The sequence below is a fragment of the Pelodiscus sinensis genome, chromosome 20, assembly GCF_052426305.1.
Source record: "Pelodiscus sinensis isolate ZL-2025 chromosome 20, ASM5242630v1, whole genome shotgun sequence".
Classification (NCBI taxonomy): domain Eukaryota; kingdom Metazoa; phylum Chordata; order Testudines; family Trionychidae; genus Pelodiscus; species Pelodiscus sinensis.
Window position 1 is genome coordinate 29,788,851 of NC_143071.1, and position 23,992 is coordinate 29,812,842.

Genomic DNA, 23,992 nt, shown 5'->3' on the forward strand with positions numbered 1-23,992 from the left:
GTGCCGAGGGAGGAAGGCAGGGCGAGGGAGTGTACTCAGGCAAGTCGTTACCGCCGGGGAGTGCCGAGGGAGGAAGGCAGGGCGAGGGAGTGCACTCAGGCAAGTCGTTACCGCTGGGGAGTGCCGAGGGAGGAAGGCAGGGCGAGGGAGTGTACTCAGGCAAGTCGTTACCGCTGGGGAGTGCCGAGGGAGGAAGGCAGGGCGAGGGAGTCTATTCAACAACACAACGACCTGGGAAACCATTTGAGTACAACTTGGAATTTCTTATAAATACTTCCCCAGCTGGAGGCCCAGCCAGGGAGCTCCAGGTGCATGAGGGTTGTGGGCTTGGATTAGAGACACTGGGGAAGAACGAGGGCGGACTGAGTGCAAACAGGACCGCACACCATGCACACACAGAAATAATTCCTCAGTGCTTTCTAGGTCAGCCCATCATTAGCAGCAGCATGGCCAGAGTAGGGACTCTGGAGTCTCCTGTGTGTGGCGGGAGAGCTCTTCCTGGGGGTAGCTGTGTGTGTGGTAGGAGAGCTGTTCCTGGGGTAGCTGTGTGTGTGTTAGGAGAGCTGTTCCTGGGGGTAGCTGTGTGTGGCAGAAGAGCTGTTCCTGGGGTAGCTGTGTGTGTAGTAGGAGAGCTGTTCCTGGGGTAGCTGTGTGTGGCAGAAGAGCTGTTCCTGGGGTAGCTGTGTGTGTGGTAGGAGAGCTGTTCCTGGGGTAGCTGTGTGTGTGTCAGGAGAGCTGTTCCTGAGGTAGCTGTGTGTGTGGCAGAAGAGCTGTTCCTGGGGTAGCTGTGTGTGGCAGAAGAGCTGTTCCTGGGGGTAGCTGTGTGTGTCAGGAGAGCTGTTCCTGGGGTAGCTGTGTGTGGCAGAAGAGCTGTTCCTGGGGGTAGCTGTGTGTGTCAGGAGAGCTGTTCCTGGGGTAGCTGTGTGTGTCAGGAGAGCTGTTCCTGGGGTAGCTGTGTGTGTGGCAGAAGAGCTGTTCCTGGAGTAGCTAGGCTAGAACAAAATGCAGCAGGTATCGCCAGAAAGCCAGGCTGGCTAAGGACTGCCAGGTGCCGCAGCAGCAGTAAAGCACCAATACGCTGTACCTGTTCCCTGTCGCTCTGGGCTTTGAGATCCATGGAAAGCACCACCTAAGTGCAAAGGACTCTCCTACTCGTGCTGTTCAGAGACCTACCGTCTTTCCACTCCCTCGTGGCCGGGTTGATGATGCCAAAAAGTTCGTCGTTGGTGACTGCTTTGGGGTTCAGATCTGCCCAGACAGGCCGCCGTTTCATGATTTGGTACGTCTTATTCAGAGACTTGAGTAGCTGGGACTTCCCTGTGCCAGCATTCCCCACCACGAAGACAGAGTGCCGCACGGCCAGCAGCTCCTCCAGCTGCACCACCTGCAAGAGAAGTCAGCGAGCAAGGCCACCGTCTTCCAGGCCAAAGGGCTGCTGCCCTGACCGGCCACGTGGCACTGCCAGGCCTAGACCCATCTTTTTGCTGAGCTGCATGCAATCATGTTACTCCTAAGGAGAGGGTTTGTTCCCAGAGGGCACGGCTCCCCCGAGGCGTTGCAAGGAAACGCGCCACGCCCTGACCCGCGGGCAGACCCGCAGCCTTCCGGCTTGGGGAGAGATCTCCGAGGGCTTAGTGAAGGGATGAACCGGGATGGGAGGGTCGCACTTACTTTGAGCACAAAGTTGTCTTCCGCCTGCAGTCTCAGGGCTAGCACGGCCTGTTTCACGATGGATTCAAAGGTCAGGTCTCGCTTCCTGGGCACGTCCAGAGCAGGAAAGAGGTCCCCGATCAGCCCCAGGAACACCGGCATGTCGTCGGTCACGATCTTGGGGACGTTGAAGTCCCGAAGCGAGCGCATAAGAACCTGCTCTTCAGGACGATCAGGGTCCCCTCTCTTAAGGGAGCCAGCAACAACCAGCACTGACTTGATGGCACGCAGGCCCCAGTCGTAGTGATCCTACGCAGAGTGAAAGGAGCCAGGCACACTTAGCGGGCCTGCCTGGCAATGAGCCAAGGAGCCAGACAGCTCCATGGGGCCCTGAGACCCCAGCAAGAATCCCGCGGGATCAGCTCCCAGCTGCACTGGCTTGGCTGCTAGCCAGGCTTCTGGAGGCGGGATTCAGCCCGTGCAGCAGCACTGGGAGGAGCTGAGATCACACCCCCACCCCTCTGCACCAGCAGCCCAGCTCCCAGGGCACTAGGCCCCATGCAACTTCATGCTGCCCCAGCCATGTGGGCCGGGGAAGGAAGAGGCACTGGGGTGGACCCAGCCCGTGGGCAGAGGAGCTAGCACGGCCGTACTTGCAGCAGGCGTCTCGGGACAACGATGATGTCGTTAAGCAGCTGGCTAGAGTTTGAACTCGAACACACATCCCTCCCTGCTGATTGGCTGCTGCCCCCCCCCCCCCACCTTCCCCTCTCCAAGTCTCCCACAGCCTCCCTTCCCTCCACCCGCCCCCCGCTACCCCCACTTCATTTCATGGACATCCCAAGGAGGCCTGAAGTCCTGTGGCTCCAAACCCAGACCAGCAGCTCCGCCCGTCTTCCACTGCTAACCCGACGCGTTATGATTCTGGTGCAGGGACCTAGGGTTCAGAGGGCTGCTGCGTGGCCAATCCCGGAGCACCTGCCCGAGGGGGGCGAGTGGCTCTGCCCTTACACAGTCAGGCCGGCGGATGACGGAGCCGAAGCTCGGATTCCAGGCTGTCCGGCGACTGACCTATTGAACTGCACTGTGCAGCTCATGACCCAGGCTCACCTGCTTGGACAGGAGCTCTTTGCACAGCTGGTAGAGGGTAATGAACTTCCTGGCTAACAACCGGGCCTCCAGGAAGCCTTCGGCCACCAGCATGATTTCACAGATCAGCTCGAAGTCTGGCACCACCATCGCGCACGGCCTAAGAGTGAGGAGAGAAGGGAGTCCAGCGCCCCTGTGCTGCACCCTCCGGGGACCGCCAAGCTCTGCTGGCTGCCCAGGAGGCAGGAAACCAAAACGCCCTCAAAGCTACGACGGCGGAATCCGAGAGGCAGGACTGGAAGGAGCTTTGCAGGGCCAGTGAGCTGGTCCCTGGGATTTAGGGCATCCGGTCGGAATTCGGTCCGACCCGTTCCCGGAACCCTCCCGTGACGAGGATTCCCCAAGCACGTCGCTGCGCCACTCGCAAAAGCCAACTCCTGCCGTGGCCGCGGCATGGCTCTGTGAGCCATGTGCATCCCGCCGCCTCCATCGGGCACTGGCCACCGGCACCGCGCCAGCACCTCGCTGCCTGGCACACGGGAGAGGGGCCCTGGCGCCCCGGACGTCGGAGCGCCCCCAGACTCAGGCAGACAAAAGCAGCTGCATGGCTCCCCCACCAGGCCCGTGCCCAGGCTCGGAGACAGACTGGCTGAGGCTCCTCACACGTTAATCGGATGGGGCCGGGGACGGAGGCGAGGGCACGAGAACGGGGCTGAGGGGGAGTCAGAGCCGAAGGGGCTCATGCAGCTGGCACTTGGGTCCAGCGCCCATTGGAGGACATTGCTGGGAGCCATTAACTGACACTCGGAAGCTCAGCCCTCTCGGAATTGACCCCTCGGACATTTGCAACCGGAGCCGCGGCTCTCAATCGTCATTTTGTTTAGAAAACATCCCTCTGGATCGACGTCAGGAACCGTTTGTTTGACCCAGCAAAACGCTTTCAGGTTTCTGTTTCAGCACAAAACAAAATACAAACAAGCACCCACAAAAATGACTGTTTTGAACACCCCGATTTCCCCAGCTTCAGAGGGGCAGCCGAGTTCGCCTGTAACTGGAAAAACAGCGAGTACCCAGCAGCACCTGAGAGACTCACAGACCATGTCAATGGTATTTTCCCCCTGACTTTTCAACCCAAACAACTGGCCATTTGACCAGCTCGAGGCCCTAGGGGGGGGAGTGGATGGTGTGGTCTGTCACGGGTCACATCGGAGCTGGACTGGGAACACCAGTCCCGTCTGCAGAGGCCTCGATTATCCATGAGGGGCAGCAACCTTTGGGCAGAGTGGAATGGCCCGACCCGGCCACGTGCCAAAAGCTGCTCAGGGACGTGCACACACCAGGGCGTTCTGTCCAAGAGCCGAGCTCCCCGCTGGTAACAGGCAGCCGTGCTGAGCACCCTGCGCCAAGGCGGACAGGAGCGAGGGGCCGAGCCGCACAGGGCGGGCACAGCAGCTGGTCTGCTCCTCACCTGAACAGGGCTTTCAAGTTCTCGGGGAGCTCCGTGCGCCCAGCGTAGCCCGGGTTCATGGTGATGAAAATGCCAACCGAGGAAATCAAATTGATGTCTTCTCCAAGGAAAGTGAAACGCTGCTTCTTGTCCCGCACGGCATCCTGTATGCTCTTCACCTGCGGGCACAGGGGTCAGTGGGAGCAGGCCCGCCGGGTAGCGCCCGGGCTGACGGCTGGACACTGAGGAACATGTGGGGAGACATTGGAGCGCACCCCCGCTCTGCCCACCTGCTGCTTGCCTCTTGCTGCATTGATCACAGCTCTCTGCTCCTCATTTATCGACCTCCCAGCAGATTTCACCCTCTGGTGTGAACTACAGCGAGAGGACGGAGCGCCACAGGGCCAACAGCACCGGGCTGCCTCCTCACAGCAGAGGAGGCTCAGGAGGCCACCCAGTCCAGCCTGTAACCCACTAACTGCCTTCCCGCTGGAAGAAACCTCCCGGCGGCAGCAGGGCCAAGGCAGCCTGTGGCGTGTGGCTCTGGCATCTCCTAATGGCAGCCGGCGGCCACGGCCACAGGCCAGCACTGGCTCCTGGAGACAGAACCACTTGAGGCTCCGTCTCCTCTGGGCTCCTTTGGCGAGCTCCCTTTCCTCTGCATCCCCCCAAGGGCCTCCTGGCGGGCGGGCTTTGAACTGCCCTGACCGAACGGATGGACGATTAGCGAGGTGCTGCTCCGCAGCTGTCAGGTGACCTGAGGCTCATGGCCGTCCCGATGTTAGGGGCTTGTTTTAGTTACACAACTACCTGCCCGCCCCTGAATAAGTGTCCTGATTTTTCACACTTGCTATCTGTGATGGCGCGTTGGGGTTTTCCCATCTCCTGCACCCCTGTAGTGGCACAGACAGACTCCACCAGCCAGTAGAATAGAGGGAGTTTATTGCTTCTCCAGGATACAGCCCAGCACAGATGTCATCTGGATACAGGGCAGGCCTAGGATGCCTCAGCCCCCCTTGAGATGGGGGAGACTGGGCCCCTAAATCCCAGCCCGTTGCCTAGGCTGCTTCCTCCATGATACCAGCCAGAAACCTCACCAACTCACTTCCCACCCTGCACCCAGCCAGGGCTCCACTCCCCTTCTTCCCATTGTTCCGCTCCCTGGGATATAACTGGCCAGACAGGTTCAAAGCCCCTTTGCATAATGACTCATCCCCTGCCCTGCTGGGCCGTGGTGCAGACAGCAGCCAGTGGAGATCACCCACAGCCCAAGCCTAGCAACCAGCAAGGTACCCCCCCTACGTCACACTATCCGGCCACCCTAGGGCAAAGGGGATGTCAGAGGGACCATGTCCATGTTGTGCCTGGGAAGGGGAGTTCCCACTGGCAGAGCAAACAGCAAGTTCAAAATGCTTCTGCAGCTGTCAGGCTATGCCTGACAGCAAAAGAACCTGTCCCCAATGAACGGGACTCGGAGATGAAGGGGTCCCTGTCCTCTGGCATTTGTGGGTGCTGAATATCCCTGGTGCATATGCTACAGGACTGTCCCACACTCGGGCAGCTGTGGACAGTGGTGGACATGAGTGGAAATAGCACTTAACTTCAGCAATCAAGCCTCAGCGGAACGTCACATCCTGGGTTAAACTCCCCACAAAGACGTTGGTGCTTGATGGCAGCAGTGATCAACCAGCGCATGACGAGTCGTCTTCACTCACCTGCACAGCCACCACCGAAAGGACCTCCACCGAGATCCTATTAAACTCATCGAAACAGCCCCAGGCGCCAGTCTGGGAAAGGCCTTTGTAAATATTTCCACAAGACTGCAAGAAAAGAAGTATAGGAACAAAATTACCAGGGGCGTTAGTTTCAGAGAAAAATGGATAATCCATTTTCCACCCTATTTATTTGTAACAATCTCCGGTATCCTGTGGGCGTTCAGCAAAGTGCACCAAAACAGCAGGCACAATAAATTATAATCTTTATTGCTCTCCATAGTATGCAGCATGATTTGTTAATTGCACTTTTAAATAGACGTGCACAAGAATCCCTTTGAAAGGTCACCGGGATTGAATTACTGATGCCCTGCTTCCTGGGAGGCCCACAAACTGAATAAAAGATGATTTGAGGATGTCGGAGTCATTCTCCTGCACCAGATGACAAGGGATAAAAATGCATCCGGACAGCTTCGCTCGATGCAGCGCCTGGATGGGCGGGAGGTTTCTCTTCCTTCGACACAGAGCCCTCTCCGGGGCACAGACTGGCCCCCCGCGTGGGAGAAAGCAGTCGGTGCTCACGCCCAGCACGGAGACGGGACGGGAGCTGGAGGGTCCAAAGAAACCAAAGAGGAGGAGAGACGCCCTCTCAGTGAAGCAGGGAGCCCCGCTGCTCCTGGTGAGGCAGGATGGCTCGGTGAATGGGATACGGGTTCCGGTATCTGCCCGAGCACAGAATTTGACCCTGGCCAACGAATAAGGTGCCAGATCCCCAAAGGGAGGCAGGCGCCAAGCTGGACCAGGTGTCTCACTCACTTAGGTGCCTCAGTACATCCCACGAGGCAGCTAAATACCTTGGGAAGGCAGACCCGCGGGCTTTCCGGGTGTTGTCGGCCCTGCACCCTAAGGCGTGAGACCAGGCCCAGGCTCGCATGTAGCAGGGCCACTCAGGTGCAGGCTGGAAACACCGAGTCCACACGCTGGGTCCCCAAGCAGGGCAGGCAGGCCCTATGTGACTCCGTTCCCATCAGTGCCTGGGGCACAGCCAGCCTGCCTCACAGGCCTGAAGGAAACAGAAAAGGGCGCCATCGCGGCCCCTCCCCCAGCTGCTACCCGGCGAGGCGCCTGCGCAGGAGCGTGCACTGGGGCTGGGTTAGGTGGGCTTCCTGCGGGACCAGGCAACTCCTAACCCGGCCATCGTACTAGCGGGCTCTGCGGGCACAGGCCTACGAGAGGGACACATCGGCTCAGGAGGCGGGTTCTGCCCACGAAAGCTCCTGACTCTATTGGGTCAGCCACTGGCCACAGACTGACCCGGTTCCCCCTGAGACTATTTATGGGGTGGGGAAGGCTTAGATCGGCAGTGAGGGCGGGGCAATGTCGCTTTCAGACACGTCTCCTCAGGAGCGATGGATCACTACGCGCCCGCAGAGCGGGGCACCGGGCAGCCTCACAGGACACGTTAGCTAATGGCTGAGGTCTAGCGACACTCACCAAGGCCAGCTGCATGCACCGAACTGAACTCTTCCTTCAGGCGGGGCAAATCTAACCCTCGGCTCGGGCACGCGCCAGGCCCGGCCTGACTGGGCTTCAGACACGCCCGCTCCCCGACAGTCCAGTTCTCCTCCTCTGCTCCCTCAGCGAAGTTGTAGTACTGAATGTCTGACACCCCGGCCCGCCCAAGGAGGAGGCGACCAGGAATCCATCGGCTTGAACTGCCTGTGGGCTGCACACTACCCCCGCGGGAGGGCAGGCTGGGCTGCAGCGGGAGGAAGACCTACAGACCAAGCAGCTTGAGTTCCTTGAGTTTTTCGGGGCATTTTGTCCCAGGGGGAGCTCCTCCGTAGCAGCCACCTGTGCCCATGCGCTCTGCACTGGCACCCATCGGCTCACACGGTGCACAGCCGGGCCTCGTGCTCCAAGTGGGCACAGCTGAGCAGGCTGGTGTCTCCCTCACGCCACTGCAGAGGGGAAGATGGGCAGGCAGGCGGGGAGCTCTGCTTGGGACAAACACCTCAAAAAGCTTGTGGTGCTAGAAAGTAAGCGACCTCCTCGTCTTTGAGTGTCTCACCTGTGGGCGTCCCCAGCCGCCACTCCCTGGGTGCGGAGAGAGGGCCAGGGAGCTCGGAGGAGTCCCCAAAGCTGGCGTCTCTGGAATCCGGTCCGACAGCCTCACACTGGCAAAGGCCCGGACAGATGCCTGCAGGGTCCTGCTATGGGAACTGGCATGGCCGGAGCTCCCGCAGAACACGCTGGACTCGGCGAAGGAGCTTGCCACCGCCTCATCGCAGCTGGTCCTGAGGCAGCGCGAAACCCAGTCAGTCTGGGTGTGGAAATCCACCGGCCTCTCAGCCGAACGCGCTAGGAGAAGCCCCAAGCGGTCTCATCGGTCCGACGGGACGCAGGGCCCTCGTCACAGCCCCGCGAGGCTTCAGGTAGACAACGGGCTGGTGGCTCTCCGGGCAGCGCTCCGTCCTGAGGCCTCGGGGAGCAGGGAAGGACGGGGCTGCAGAAGGGCCTGGACTTTGTGAAAGGCGCTGAGGTTGGCGGGAGGGCGGAGCAGGGGGCTGCTGGCTGAGGGGTTCTCGGGTGCTGGAGCCCACGCTGAGGTGTCGTTGGAGGGGGTTGGTAAATGGGAGGGAACAAGCTGCACATGTTGTTAGGGAAGCCGGCGGCCGCCAGGCAAGCAGAGGCTGAGAAGCCCTGGGGCAGGGGAAGGGAGGAGGCTGTGACGGCGGCCAGATGGCGGCGATAAGCTCTTGGAGACCACGTGGCTGTAGCGCCAACAGGCGCCCAGAGCCCGGGGAAGTGCTGCGTCTGGGCTTGAGCCAGCGGGAGGGAGCGTCCCTGCTGAGGCGCTTTCGCTCTGGCAGGGGCGTCTTGCAAGCGGGTTGGACGACTGACTGGACCCAAGCAGGCCTGGGAGCCGAGCGCGAGGAGCCAGGCCCTCAGCAGCGGGAGAACAAGCCGGGGGCAATTGGCGCTTAGCGTCAGGAAGCTTGGGGGTGGCGGAGGTGCTAGGAGCACAGCTCCCGAGAAGGCCTAAGGAAGTCTGCAGAGGCTTTCGCAGCCGCACACCCTGCGGTGAGAGCAGAGGGGACTGACCCTCCCGACCCTGGGCCCGAGCAATCGGCGTGTGAAGATCAGGGTGCGCCATCAGGGCCATGTGAGACTGGCGATCAGCTGCTGTCACCTCCCCCAAGCAGGTCCTGCTACTCGGCTCCCTTATCCAACGGAGAGGGCCCGGAGCAGGGCTGTCGGCACCTGCCAGGGAGCTGGGGCCAGGGTGGGAGAAGACGGAGCCCGCTCCCTTGGGTGCCAGGCATTTCTGCTCTCCCACTCACCCGTCGGGGGGATTGTGGCTCCAAGCACGCAGCGCAGGACAGACGCAGTCACAGCGTCACGCAGAAAGGGCCACTAGAGAACCAGGGGCGTCAGGAACTGCCCACCCAGGGAAGCTGAGGGCAGCAGACAGCAGAGCCTCCGGCTTGAGCTGCAGGCAGCAGAGAGGGCCTGAGCCGCCCGGGGCCCATCCCTCCTCATGTGCCCTGCCGGAGCCCACGAACGGGGCCGTAACGAGGGCCAGGAGCTCAGGGGATGCAGAAAAATCAGAGAAAACTATTTATTTTAAGAGAGAACCACTTCCCTCCCCTGCCCATCGGCATCGGCCAGCCCACCGCTCCCACGTAAGGCTGCACATTGCCGCTCCCAGACCCAACAGTCACCAGCCCTGACGGCCGCCCAGCGCGTCAGCTGCTTCCGAGCCACGCAGGAGGCCGGGCACCGGCTCAGCCACGCCAAGCGCCGCCTTCAGCTGCCCTAGCGCAGTTCCAGGCACGGAGCCTGGGGCGGGGGGAAGGTTACACTGCCCTGCGCAGGGGGCGCCAGGACTCCTGTGTCTTGTCTCACCTCTGTCAGGGGAGTGGCTCTAGGTCTTGGGGGTCTAGGAGCTACGATCCCAGGGTTCTATGGGTGCCCGTGCTGCTGAGCCGCCTGGGCCAAGTGCTGTGAATGTGCCACACAAACCAAGGGGACCAGGCAGTGACTGTGGCTTCTTGCAAAAGAAGTTTCAGTGAACGACAATGAATTAAGAACGACCTTCGCGCATCCCCGGGTCAGCAGAGGTGATCGAATACGTGCGAGGGCGCGAATATTATTCATTTCAACACAATTATTGATGCGTTTGCCTCATTAAAAGCGTGCAAAGTACAGTTATAAACAAATACCTAACAGTAGCTGACATGGTGATATTTTATATGTATTAATTGATTGTTTATGCAGATCTCATAACTATAATAAATAGACGTTGTGTTGTTATTATTATCATTATTATTATTAACAGATTTTCCCTTTTTCTCCGAAATAGCGACTAGGAATATATACATGAGGGTGCAATTTTCCATTCTTGCCTCAGGCTAGTTACGGCCCTGCCCACGAAGCCCTGCTGTGCATGGGCCGCAGACACGGCTCCGCAGTCCCCGCGCGAGGGCGCCTGCGCAGCCCACGATGCAGCTCCCTCGTGACATCGACTTGGCAGGGGTCCAGCCACAGCCCAGCAAAGCCAGGAAGCAGGGCAGACTCTGGGATCTCTCCCTCAGAGCTGGGCCCCGCTGCGGCCTGTCCAGAGAAGCGTGCGGTGCTGCTGCTGAACTCTTGGCCCACGCAGGCGCTGAGCATTATTCATGGCATGAATTACAGCAGTGCCTGGGGCCCGGGAATGGCCAGAACCTGTCTGCTCTGTGCCCCCGCCCCGGCGGATCAAGCCCAGGCCTCTGGCAGGCAGCCCCACGGGGCCTCACCACGAGTACCCCCCCGGAGGGGCCGGACAGGCGGCGAGGGGGCTACCCAGGGGCCCTCGCGCTGTTCCTTAGCCCTCGGGCGTTTGAGAGGTTTCAGCCCACCCCCCGGACACAGCCTGGGCCCGGTACCTTGTAGTCCATCTGCTCCGAGCAGTTGAAGACGTACACCATGATGCCCAGGGCGCGCCCCAGGTCTTTGGTTGTCTCGGTCTTGCCGGTGCCGGCTGGCCCCGCCGGGGCTCCGCTCATGGTCAGGTGCAGAGACTGGGTGAGGGTGATGTAACATCTGCCAGGCGCAAAGGGAGGGGCAAGAGCTGAGTGGGAGGGAGCGCCCAGGGCAGAGTCTCACACCAAGGGACGGACAGGGGGCTGCTCTGCTTTCTGGGGCCAGTGGGTCCTGGGTAGCGCCCACTCAGAGGCCCCGACAGCGCAGGGTAATGGGACTGAATTCCAGCCTGCTCGGGAGCCCCGGCTGCTCCGCAGATCAGAGCAGGGAGAGCCCTCGGGTTCTTCGAGTCCGGGCCCCTGCCCAGAGCGGGACCAGCCCCAACTCAGCCATCCCGGCCAAGGCTTGGTCACGCTGGGACGTACACACCTCTAGGGATGGAGACTCGCCCCCCCCTCGGGAACCCAGCCCAGCGCTTCCCACCCGCCTAGGGAAAGAGTTTTTCCTAATGTCCCACCTAGCCCACCCCACTGTAACTTGGGCCCATTGCTCCTTGTTCTGCCACCCGCCCCTCTGAGACCAGCCTCTTTGGACCCCCCTCGGGGGGTGGAAGGCTGCTCTCAGATCCCCCCCTCTGCTCTTCTGCAGACAGAACAAGCCCCAGTCCCTCGGCTTCCCGGGGAGGCCCTGTGCTCTGCACGCGCAGCGAGTGCAAGCTGAAAACCCAGGGGGGCCCAGCACCCTTTGCAGGCTGCCCAGGGCTCTGGGCACCAACAAGCCGCAGGCTGGGGACTCCTGGCAGGCGGGGCGGGGCGGGGCCCACCTGTCCGTCAGCGGCGTGATGACCAGCCGCGGCGTGTTGCCCAGGTACTCGTAGGAGTAGAGGAACTGGGCGTCGCAGATGTTGGCGTAGCAGTGCCTCTCCGCCTCGGCCCACCGGTGCCGCAGCTGCGACAGCCACAGGAAGGCCTGGCCGCTCTCCACCTGCAAAGCACCCACTTGAGCCCCACCAAGCCAAGGGCTCCCGACGCGGGGCCCAACGCAAACCCGGGGGGAGCCCGCCGGTCTCGATGGCCTTACGCCGGGGCTGACCTGGGCCCAGTGCTTCATGACTGCAGCAGGCCTGGCACGTCACCGAGCTGCTCTGTGCCTCAGTTTCCCATCAGTAAGGGGGGCCAACCCCGGGGAGGTGAGAATGGATGCGGGGCCCAGGGCAGCAGGGAGGACGGGGTGACTGGGGCCTGAGAGGGACTGGTGAGGGGCGTGGGGGCCAGAGCAGCACGAGGGGGAAGCAGAGGGGCAGGAGCCATTTCAACCTCTCACCCAGCCACCACAGCCTCCTGCAGGACCACGCCAGCCACGAGGGGCCAGGCTGCTCCAGGGGGGTGTGACGGCGCGTTGGGGTCCCCCGTCTCCTGCACCCCAAAATGGCACAAACAGACTGCACCAGCCGGTGGAATAGAGGAAGTTTATTGCCTCTCCAGGATACAGCACAGCACAGATGGAATCTGGTCACAGAGCTGGGCTAGGATGCCTCAGGCCCCCTTGAGATGGGGGAGACTGGGCCCCTAAACTCCAGCCCCTTTCCCTAGGCTGTCTCCTCCATGCTCTCAGACAGCAACCAACCAACACTCTTCCAGCCCTGCCCCCCAGCCAGGGCAGCATCCACCTTCCTTTGTTCCTCTCCATGGGGGGTGTCTGGCCATACTGGTTTGCATAGTGACTCATCCTGTTTTGCTGGGTCGTGGTACCCACGGCAGCAGTGGGGGTTACCCCAGAGCCAGCAGCATAGGAACCAGCCAGGTACCCCCACTACGTCACAGGGAGCTGCCAGGAGGCTGGACCGGCAGCCCCTTGGGAAAGCAACTTGGCTAGCCAGGAGGGGTGTGGATCCAAAGCCCTGCAAGTCCAGGGGCAGCTTTCACCTGCTTTCCCTGGGATCTGCAGCCAGCCCTGGTGGGAGTCGCAGCAAAAGCTGGGGCTTGAGCGGCCCAAAGCATCTGCCTTGGCGGCGCCTGGGGGGGGGGGGGGGGACAAAGACAGAAACTGAGGCTTGGCCGTGCCCAGCAGGTTCCAGGGCCCCGGGCATGTGATTCAGCAGCACAGGCCTGGGAGAGATGGGCCAGTAAACCAGCCCGTAGCGCCCCGACATCCCGGTGTGACGTGGGGGGGTACCTTGCTGGTTGCTAGGCTGGGCAGTGGGTTGTGAGTGACCTCCACTGGCTGCAGCATGGCCCAGCAGGGCAGGGGATGAGTCATTATGCAAGGGGGCTTCGAACCTGTCTGACTAGTTACCTCCCAGGAAGCGGAACAATGGGAAGAAGGGGAGTGGAGCCCTGGCTGGGGGCAGGGCTGGAAGTGAGGGAGTTAGTTTCTGTCTGGAAGCATGGAGGAGACAGCCTAGGGAAAGGGGCTGGAATTTAGGGGTCCGGTCTCCCCCATCTCAAGGGCGGCTGAGGCATCCTAGGCCTGCCCTGGAACCAGATTACATCTGTGCTGTGCTGTATCCTGGAGAAACAATAAACTCCCTCTGTTCTACTGGCTGGGGGAGTCTGTTCGTGCCATTACGGGGGTGCAGGAAGCGGGAGACCACAACGCGCCGTCACACCCAGCACCTGGCCCATAGCGTCCCCGGGGAGAACCAAGGCACGTGTGCTGCAGGGGAGCCGGGCGCCACGGGGAGAACCAAGGCACGTGTGCTGCAGAGGAGCCGGGCGCCACGGGGAGAACCAAGGCACGTGTGCTGCAGGGGAGCCGGGCGCCACGGGGAGAACCAAGGCACGTGTGCTGCAGGGGAGCCGGGCGCCACGGGGAGAACCAAGGCACGTGTGCTGCAGAGGAGCCGGGCGCCACGGGGAGAACCAAGGCACGTGTGCTGCAGGGGAGCCGGGCGCCACGGGGAGAACCAAGGCACGTGTGCTGCAGGGGAGCCGGGCGTCACGGGGAGAACCAAGGCACGTGTGCTGCAGGGGAGCCGGGCGCCACGGGGAGAACCAAGGCACGTGTGCTGCAGAGGAGCCGGGCGCCACGGGGAGAACCAAGGCACGTGTGCTGCAGGGGAGCCGGGCGTCACGGGGAGAACCAAGGCACGTGTGCTGCAGGGGAGCCGGGCGCCACGGGGAGAACCAAGGCACGTGTGCTGCAGGGGAGCCGGGCGCCACGGGGAGAACCAAGGCACGTGTGCTGCAGGGGAGCCGGGCGTCACGGGGAGAACCAAGGCACGTGTGCTGCAGGGGAGCCGGGCGCCACGGGGAGAACCAAGGCACGTGTGCTGCAGGGGAGCCGGGCGCCATGGGGAGAAGGGCTGGCGAGGAGACGCTCCGGGGCCATGACACTTGTTCATAGCCCAGGGAGCTCGCAGGCAGCGCCGTTAGCACGTGGGGCTGCGCGGGGGGTCGTGAGGGGGGCTGCGCGGGGATCCCGGGCCCCGCAGGACCGTGCCGACTGGGCGGAAGGCCGGGGGTTCGGAGACAAACCTTTTGCGCGATCATCTTGGCTACGACATCCCGCGCGTGCACATCAATCGTGCACACGGTCATGATCTTCTGCCTGTCGCCCCGGGGCAGGGCGCCAGCGAGCAGGCCGATGAGGGCGTTCAGCTGGGCCACTTGCTTCTTGTGATAGTCCTTCATGGCGTTCTCGTAGCCCTCCTCCAGCCTGGCAAAGGCAATGCCCACCTCCGTGCTCCACCAGATCTGGGTGCAGGTCAGGGCCACCTGGGGGGCGCAGCGAGTTCACGGCCCACGGCCTGGCAGGGGCATGTCTCGCAGCACGCCCGGGGGGCGGTGGGGGGCGAGAATCACGGCACTGCCCCATGGTGCCACGAGAGACCCTGCAGCAACAGCCTGCACTGAGCCCCCCCCGCCGGAGCCTGCCAGAGACCAGGCCAAAGGCTGCCGCTGTGCCCCAGCCTCTGCCCTGGGCCGCTGGGCGGCTGGGGAGGGGGCGGCAGGCAGGGAACTCCCCGCAGGGTGGGGAACCGTCAAGAGAAAGGCTGGAAGCAGCCGCTTCATTTCCAGCCATCCCGCAAGTCGCTTGCCCTGCTGCTCCCCCCTCAGCCGTGGGGCAAGTGACGTCTCCCCCCTGGCCCTGAGCTCTAAGCCGCACTCTCCCCCCTCAGCCGTGGGGCAGGAGACGTGCCCCCCCCCGGCCCTGAGCTCTAAGCCGCACTCTCCCCCCTCAGCCGTGGGGCAAGTGACGTCTCCCCCCCGGCCCTGAGCTCTAAGCCGCGCTCTCCCCCCTCAGCCGTGGGGCAGGAGACGTGCCCCCCCCCGGCCCTGAGCTCTAAGCCGCAGTCTCCCCCCTCAGCCGTGGGGCAAGCGACGTGCCCCCCCCCCGGCCCTGAGCTCTAAGCCGCACTCTCCCCCCTCAGCTGTGGGGCAAGCGACGTGCCCCCCCCGGCCCTGAGCTCTAAGCTGCGCTCTCCCACCTCAGCCGTGGGGGAAGTGACTCCCCCCCCCCGGCCCTGAGCTCTAAGCCGCGCTCTCCTCCCTCAGCCGTGGGGCAAGCGACGTGCCCCCCCCCCGGCCCTGAGCTCTAAGCCGCGCTCTCCCCCCTCAGCCGTGGGGCAGGAGACGTGCCCCCCCCCGGCCCTGAGCTCTAAGCCGCGCTCTCCCCCCTCAGCCGTGGGGCAGGAGACGTGCCCCCCCCCGGCCCTGAGCTCTAAGCCGCACTCTCCCCCCTCAGCCGTGGGGCAAGCGACGTGCCCCCCCCGGCCCTGAGCTCTAAGCCGCACTCTCCCCCCTCAGCCGTGGGGCAAGCGACGTGCCCCCCCCGGCCCTGAGCTCTAAGCTGCGCTCTCCCACCTCAGCCGTGGGGCAAGCGACGTGCCCCCCCCGGCCCTGAGCTCTAAGCTGCGCTCTCCTCCCTCAGCCGTGGGGCAAGCGACGTGCCCCCCCCGGCCCTGAGCTCTAAGCTGCGCTCTCCTCCCTCAGCCGTGGGGCAGGCAATGTTCCCCCCCCCGGCCCTGAGCTCTAAGCGGCGCGCTCCCCCCTCATCTGGGAGGGTGGAGCAGAGGACCCCACGGCCCCTCCCAGCCCTATCTTTGTAGGGCTCCATAGCTGCAGCGTGGACCCCTCTGCACACTGGTCTCATGCTGCAGCACCTGCCCTTACACACGGATCCGGCCCCTGCGCAGGGGTCTGCCTGCCTCCAATGGCCGTGGGGCAGGGCACGGTGGGTGTCCCGGGCAGTGGCCGGTTTCCCCGCCCAGCCCAGGACGGTCTAAGGGCCTGGCCTGAGAGCTGCTCTTGCTGGGCCGGTCGAGGATCGGGTACCTGGGCAGGGTAGTCAAAGAGCCACTGGTCTCTTGGTTTCTCTTCGTAAGCAGCCACGCCCTCGGTCATCTCATGCCTCACGGTCGCCCGCATGCTGTCCAGCACGTGGTTCAGCCAAACCTCCACCTGGAAAGGCGTTAAACCGGAGACACGGCGGGGCCACTGAGGAACTCTGGTGAATATAGGGACGGTATTCTTGTCCTGTGGCTCAACAGCGCGCACTCCGACTGGCCTCCAGCCGGCCCCAGCAGATACCTGCTGGCATGACCCCCGAGAACGCAGCCTGGCCAGTGGGAATCTGCGTCAGTATCCTCCACCCCCAAGGCCTGTGACTGGGGCTGATCTGCCAGCCCTGGACGTGGGGCGGGATTCCGGCTGCCGGATGCAACACAGGAGACTCGCTCCCCCCGGCGTCTCTCCCAGAATTCAGCGAGGTATCGTTCCGGGCACATCAACCGATGAACCGCACGGTCCAGACCGGAGCTGGCCAGGGCTCGGGAGCCTTTCCCCGACCTCGGACCCCGTCTGTCTGCCCGCAGCATCTCCTGGCTGGAGCAGGGACCCATCGTAGCACCGAGAGCGTCAGGCCTGGGCCGCGACCGGGCTCCCAGGCTCTACAGCAGCCTCCCGGGCGCAAGCCGCAGCGCGAGCCACGGCCGATGGTGGGCAGCGAAGCGGCTCCGTCTCACCTGCCCGCTGCAGTCGCAGGGCTCGCTGAAGCCGACGTATTCCTCCTCTTTGCTGTACATCCCCAGGCCAGTGCTGGTCGGCCCCCCCTCCGCGTCCACCTGGAACTCCACCTGGGCCACGTTGTCAAACAGCTTGGGGAGATGGCGCTGCACCTGCCCAGGACGCAAAGCCAGAGGCTCGCAGGAGCACTCAGCCAGGCCCCACCCCCGCTGGCTGGTCCCCTCCACCTGGCCCAGAGCCCGGCAGACACAAGCCCCGGCCTTCCTTGGGTGCCGGAAATCCCCGGCAGCGGGACCGCCCAGGAAACAACCATACGAGGAATAAAATGTGTGGCCCTTCCCTGCCATGGTTCCCTTAGTGCAGCACACACACTCCCAGGCCCTTGTGCGTGTACACACACACACACACTCCTGTACCCCTACACACACACTCACACACACACACTCCTGTACCCCTACACACACACACACATGCACTCCTGTACCCCTACACACACACACACACACACACTCCTGTACCCCTACACAGACACAGACACACACACACACACTCACTCCTGGGCCCTTGTGCATGTACACACACACACACACTCTCTCCTGTACCCCTACACAGACACGCACACACACTCCCGGGCCCGTACGCATGTACACACACACACACACGCACACACACTCCTGTACCCCTACACAGACACACGCACACACACACTCCCGGGCCCGTACACACACGCATGCACACACACTCCTGTACCCCTACACAGACACACGCACACACACTCACACACACTCCTCTGCCCCTACACAGGCACACACACTCACTCACTCCCGTGCCCCTACACAGGCACACACACTCACTCACTCCCGTGCCCCTACGTGCACACGCACAAGGGGCGATGTTGCAAGGGGGCCAGGCCACTCGCGCTTTGTCCAGCCTTCAGCCAACACCCATTTTAGTCACGGGCCAACCTGATTTACAAGCGAACTCACATGAGAAGCAAAGGGTGGTTACTTCCCCTCAGCCTCCACGCACAACCCTGGGAGTCCCGAGCTGCCGCCCTTCACGCCTGCCCTCGGCCTCCGTGGGAGGGAAAGGGCCCTGGTCTGGCGAAGGCTGAGCCCCCCTCCTCTCCTACACGCACTGTCTAGACCAGGGCGGCGAGCGGGTTCTCCAGTCTGTCCGGGGCACGGACTCCGGAGGAGGGTTAAACGCCCCGAGCAGCACAGCCAGACCGGCATTAATAACAGCGTCAGGCTGCTGGGTCCACTCACGGTCAGACTGGACCAAATCCTGCGCTGCCAGAGGCAGCTGGCGCTCGGCACATGGCAGGACTGATCTTGAGAAAAGGTTTCTGGAGTTTATTTCATGTGCAGGACTTTCCAACCGGCGTCGTACGTCTCCCGGCCTCGGCAGACGCAACAGCACTGACACTCGCTTCAGCGCCACTAGGGAAACGCTGCCCAGCCCCCTGGCACCAGTGCAGCACACGACGAGGAACAGCACCAGCTCCCTGGGGGCAGGGGAAGGCCGGGCCCACCCACGTCCGGCACCGGCACTCGCTGTGAGTGGCACCAGAGGAGCATCAGAGGAGCCCTCCAGATCACTGGGTGTGGACAGCAGCTCCCCCAGCCTGCCCCTCCCCTCTCGGCATCTCCTACCTGGCCCGTCTCCTTTGTGGAGACCATTCCGATCAGGCGCAGGGGCCTTGGCTGCCACAGGATGGAGCCCTGTGCTCACGGGCCAAGGCTCCGCTTTGAGGCACTCTGCGCGGGGCAGCCTGTGGTACCGCAGGGTCTAGCGTGTCCTTCCTCCGTGACAGGATCAAACGCCACGAGAACACAAGGGCTACCCCCTCACAGCGAGGGGCCCAAACCCAGGGTGGGAAATCTGCTAGACGGAGCCTTCTGAAATGATGTTATTTTAGGTGCCTCGGTTTTGGGGTGCCCATCTTGAGACCCCTTAAAGGGCAGGTGCCGGGCATCTCCTGAAAACGGCCAAACCCGGAGCCATCCAAACTCCCAGGCCCGCTTGCACGCTTTCACCAGGGCCTGAAGAGAATGGATGCTCCTTCGACCCTCAGCGCCTCAGCACAGTGCGTGTCCAAACACCCCGTGAGAGCCGTGGGAAACGCTCCCCAGTCCGAGCGCAGACGGGGGTTACGTGCTGCCGTCGGTTGGGCACTTACAGCCCAGTAACTCTAGGACGCGCGGCTCCTGGGATGGAAGGCCCTGGCTGTCTAGAACCAGCTACCGGCCCGCTCTGGTCTAGCTGCCTCCGCTGTCCCAAGGCAGGGGCAGTCACGCGTGACACTTACTAGCTGCGGGTTGGTGCCGCTGGAAAGAATGTCCAGTAAATCCGCAGAGGAAATGAAATAAAATCTGGGGAAAGCCAGCCTCTTGGTGTCCAAGTACTCAGCCAAGGCCTTCTCACACAGAGCCAACCTGCGGCAACAAAGCAGAGCCCCAGTCCAGAACCGCAGACGCGCCCTGCCCTTAGCGGCTAATGCTGCAGTTCAGCTTCAGGGGCAGAGCTTTGGCCCCCAGAGGGGGACGCGACAGGGGACTTGTCAACTCCTAAAGGGTACGTTGTCCCCACTACGTCGCCCGGGGCCGGGAAACGTGCTGCACGCTTACTGCCATCGGCGGGGGGACCAGCCCCCTGCACAGACCGGGCTCAAAGGAAGGTCCTGCCAGCGACCCAGCTACTGTCTCTCGGACAGGTGGATTGCCCTTGTCAAGACGAGCCCCGCCTGTCAGAGCAGGAAGCATCGGGCTGTAGAAGCACAGCCGAAGTGCCGGAGCTGCGCCCCCGGGAGCTGTAGCATAGCCGTGGTGACAGACCTCAGCCACCGCACTAGGGACAGATCCAGTACTATGGATTTTATGGGGAAGGTGCCCAGATACTGCGGTGATGGGCAGCAGTATAAAGCCCTCAGATAAGGTGAGAAGCCTCCAGGAACCACTCACATCTCCCCCAGGCACCTTCCCGTTGGGCTGGAACTGCCCGTGCTTGCTCTCCGCTCCAGGGCGTGTTGCACAGGCTGCCCTACGCCAGCTCAGCTGTTCCAGTTCAGGGAATCCCAACTTCCCATTTCACTACTCTGGTCACTTTTAACTCCAAGCCAGCAGTGTCCCCGATGGCACTCAGCTGCCCCGCAGCCAGCCGGGCACGGCCAGGAGGGAATGCAGCTGGCCGAGCAGCGCTCCGCAGTGACGCTAGCACTCAGCCAGCAGGCTCACACGGCGAGGGGTGAGTCTGGGCCCAAAGAGCACCGGGTTCTCTTGTGCCCGGGTGCGCGGCTCAGTAGAGACCCAATGGCCACGTGCGGCGGGCAGGCTCACACTGCGTCCGGGCGACTCAGCCTGAGCACCGTCACAAGGGGCGGTTGGGCTGCAGGCTGGTGGCTCACACCCGGCCTCGAACGGTTAGATGGCACAGTCGGCCGTCTCCGCCAGCAGAGAGCGAGCCGAGAGCACAGGGGAGTGAACTTGTCAACTAACCGCTGCGTCCCCCCAAGACCACGGAGGAAGGCGTCACCCACCTGCTCTGAATCTCCTCCAGTCGCTCAGAAAGGCCTGGCTTGTTAGTCGCCTCAACCACATTCGGTGTTTTCTCCGCGTCATGCGCTAGCTCTTTAAAATCCCCATCGATGCCTTCAAAGCGCCTGGAGTCCTGCAAAGTGAAACAAGGCCCGGCACCGGTCAGCCCCTCACGTCCTTACGGGAAAGACTCCGTCCCCTGGCCACAGGCGCTGGGTGCGGAGCATTGGCGCCATGCCATAGAGGCTCCTCCGTCTCCATGGCGTCTCTCATCCCCACCCTAGAAGGGTGCAGATGGAAGGGTCCAGTTAGCAACTGATCCGCACTAGGACCCATGTCCGACGCAGAGGGCTTCTGAGGACCTGACCTGGCCTCCCCCAGGTGGCCCCTGGACTCTGTCCAGGCCTCTCTGGCCACAGAGGCAGGATTCCCCTTGTACAGTTAGTGCCCTACACTGGGAAGACAACAGACCTCAGGAGACTTTGCTTCCAGTCTAGGACGGTCCTTTCTAGCCCCCCAGAGCACCCCCGCTTGGCCTGCCGAGAAGCACGTTCATTAAACTGTCCCCCCTTCGCGTGCTTCTGGTGCACTGCAGAGCAGAACATCCTGGCCCCATGGAAATCGATGGTGACCCACAGCCATGGCTGGGCTTCCGCAGGGTCAGGATTCCACCCAGCCCTCACCGAAATGCTCAGCGATCCCCCTGCAAACACGACCAAAAGCGCCTCTTTGCTGTTAGTCTGGGTGAGAAGGACCTGGGCGAAGGTCCAGATCCGGATACCCCCCAGCCAATACGCTCCACCCGGCCAATATGCTCCACCCAGCCAATATGCTCCACCCGGCCAATATGCTCTCGCCCTTTACTGCATTTTCAACCGCCCACGTCTGTTGTGGCTGGAGTTAGTCACAGCAACGCGCCGGGCGCTCGCGCTATACCGAGGGACAGGCCCTGCGCACAGAAACTGGTCTAGACCTTTGCCCACATGCCTGCACTGACAGGAGTCGCTAACCAGACAGGAAACCGAGAGCAGCTTGGATTTCCCTCTCCAGGCCCCCCAAGGAGAGTGCGACCTTCTCCAGTTAATGGTTGAGCAGTGGAATGGCTGGTCCAGCCTATCCAACGCTTTGATGTGGATACGGCCAGGGCTGGCCGGCCCCCCTTCCCTGCTGAGTCCGTGTCATGCTCTCTAGTTCCTCCTCCAGCACGGGCACGCCGGGTTTCCTATGCTAAGCGATGCCAGCAGCCCTACAATAACAAACTCATGTGCTGCGCATGGGGGAGGGGAGAGCAGTCGGGGCTTTCAGCCTCCTGGGACGACCCAAGACTCAAAGCGCGGCCTCCGTTAGCCAGATCCGGAGCAGTGCAGGCTGCCGGCAGGACAAGCGGCCAGACACGGCCGTGCCCTCCTTCTGCACTGGCTGTGGGTCAGGCCGCGCTACTTGCCGGCTGAGGTGAACGGGGCTTGCGGGCGCTGCTTACCTCTGGGAGCTGTGCCCGGATGTCTTCGGAGCCAATGAATATGCTCTCCAGGTGAGACCAGGTCCGCTGCACTTCAAACCAGATAGAAATGACCGCGTCTGCCGTGGACAGCGTCTTCTGCCACCCGGACACCTCCTCCGAGAAGAAGGCAATGTACTTGGACGTCATCAGGTTCTGCAGCTGCACCTGGTTGTCTTCCAAAGTTTCAATGAGCTCCTCGTCGGACCTCAGCAGGGGGACGCGTGTCCGGGGGTGCGGCTCGTACTGGAATTCCATGCTCTTCCAGGTGCTTTGCAGCTCTTTCAAGACTTTCTCCATGCTCATTTCTTTAACTGCTTTATCCACAATGCCCCGGACGTCCTCCTCAAAGCGATGCAGGTTGAGCGTCAGGAGGTCAGCTAGCGTGGTGTCTGCGTCCATGGTGAACGTCACCCCGGTGGCCTGCATCAGCTGGCTCCAGTGCCTTTCCCTGATGGCAGGATTCTGGAGCTCGGCCACGGCCCTCAGTGATGCCAGGAAGTTCTTCACCCTGTTGTGCAGCCCCGTGAAGGCGTCCCACGCCCGCATCTCCTTGTCCAGGAGCCAAAGGGCCTTGGCAAACTCTCTGCACTCCAGCTCCATGCTCTCCACCTGAACATCCTGCCATTTCGTGGTCTGCCAGTCGGCCATGCTGGATGTCACCACGGAGATCAGGTCCCAAAGCTCCTTGAGAAGACAAACCTCCCTCCGGCACTGCTTGAGCTGTTTGTAATCCGGAACGCTGACTTCAAACAACCCAGCCGACTCATACAGCGACGCCATAGCGGACTCCAGTTGTTTAATCTCAGCGTGGCTTGCATCCAGCACCAGATAAGGGTTTTCTGTGTCAAACCTAGAAAACAATGGGCATCCGTCAGCAACAGGGTTACACACACGACGTGACATCCAACGCCCCCAGCTTGGGCAAGAGACACAGCCAAGCCAAGGCAGCTGGAGTGTGCTATGCCACAAGGCAGAAGAGATGCCATTTTAGAGTCATGCTGCCCGTCGCCCTCTTCCCTGGAGCCCGGGGGCCATGCTGCTGGCAGCCTCTACGCAAACGGAGTCACCGGAGCCAATCACGGCTACGCAGGCGGTAACGGTGTCAGAAACAAAAAGCACCTTTCCCTGTGATGTCCATTTGTGCCCCAGACTCGCTCCCCCGCTGGCAGCCCCGGGCAGGAGCTAAGGGCCAGAGGATTGAAAGAGCCACGCGGCTCCCGGGCCAGTGCTGCCCGTCGGGTCCGTGTCGCAGAGTCTGCCCCCGCCTCTAGAGAGCGGCGCTGACAGAAGCTTGCAAGGGAGCCCAGCTCAGCGTGCCCTGGCGGGACCCCGAGCGCATTTCCTCCCCCTGCGCCCTTCAGAGCAGAGCCACGTTCCCAGAGGAGCGAGCGCTCCCCCGGGGCCCCTCACGCACGCGCAGGCGGATCCCAAGAGCACGGCCAGTGTGGCCTCTGCACACGAGGGCGGTGCAGCCCTCGGAAGGGAGTTAGGTACCAGAGGGGCAGCCGTGCCAGTTAGTCAGGGCAGGATCGCCAGGAAAAGGTTAAAACGATACTTGGCCCCGCCGGCTCGGGCAGCATCATTCCAGGGTCAGAGCTGCTCCACTCAAAGTTCTGCATGCGGCTGGGCGCGACAGATCACCCCACCCCCGGCTGACAACGCTCTTCCAGCAAAGCCCCCGCTCGGACGCAGCTCTGCTGACCAAAGAGGCTTCTTCCTACAGCAACACAACTTCCCCCGCTGTTGACACACACGGCAGTTACCCAGGGGCTGGCCGGGCACAGTCTGGGCAGAGGAGCACTCAGAGCAGTCTCCCAGCCCCAGCACTGCCATGGGAACACAGGGTATCCCACAACAATCACAGAAATGCCTAACACACGGGTCCTGGCAGCAATGGGGCAAGGAACCACCCCGACAGCTGCTGCAAACGTAGCCCGGCCCTGCACAAAGTGTCCAGAGTGCTCCGGGATTCCACCAAGGATGCTGTTTTGGTTCAGATGGCAGCAGACATTTTTAGTCTTGATTTTCACCAACAGGAAGGAATTGGCTGTGACTGAAGGGGAAAGGGAATTTGGCAAAAAGGGCTCGTAAATGACAGACTTCCCGCAGCTAAAGAAAAGGAGCGA

General features: G+C 62.3%; 1 protein-coding gene across 2 annotated transcripts in view; it reads right to left on the reverse strand.

The window, feature by feature from the left end:
- DNAH9 (dynein axonemal heavy chain 9) overlaps window positions 1-23,992 on the reverse strand; it is a 250,404-nt gene that overhangs the window by 182,736 nt on the left and 43,676 nt on the right. For both annotated transcript variants that reach the window (XM_089771994.1, XM_075903450.2), the window contains 13 exons: window positions 21,846-22,716; window positions 20,368-20,498; window positions 19,141-19,267; window positions 16,829-16,981; window positions 16,140-16,265; window positions 14,340-14,579; window positions 11,687-11,847; window positions 10,827-10,983; window positions 5,902-6,006; window positions 4,208-4,365; window positions 2,761-2,899; window positions 1,672-1,959; window positions 1,174-1,384 (listed from right to left, as the gene is read on the reverse strand). In XM_089771994.1, coding sequence (XP_089628120.1) covers window positions 1,174-1,384; window positions 1,672-1,959; window positions 2,761-2,899; window positions 4,208-4,365; window positions 5,902-6,006; window positions 10,827-10,983; window positions 11,687-11,847; window positions 14,340-14,579; window positions 16,140-16,265; window positions 16,829-16,981; window positions 19,141-19,267; window positions 20,368-20,498; window positions 21,846-22,716 — 2,867 coding nt within the window. The remainder of the gene's footprint in view (window positions 1-1,173; window positions 1,385-1,671; window positions 1,960-2,760; window positions 2,900-4,207; window positions 4,366-5,901; window positions 6,007-10,826; window positions 10,984-11,686; window positions 11,848-14,339; window positions 14,580-16,139; window positions 16,266-16,828; window positions 16,982-19,140; window positions 19,268-20,367; window positions 20,499-21,845; window positions 22,717-23,992) is intronic.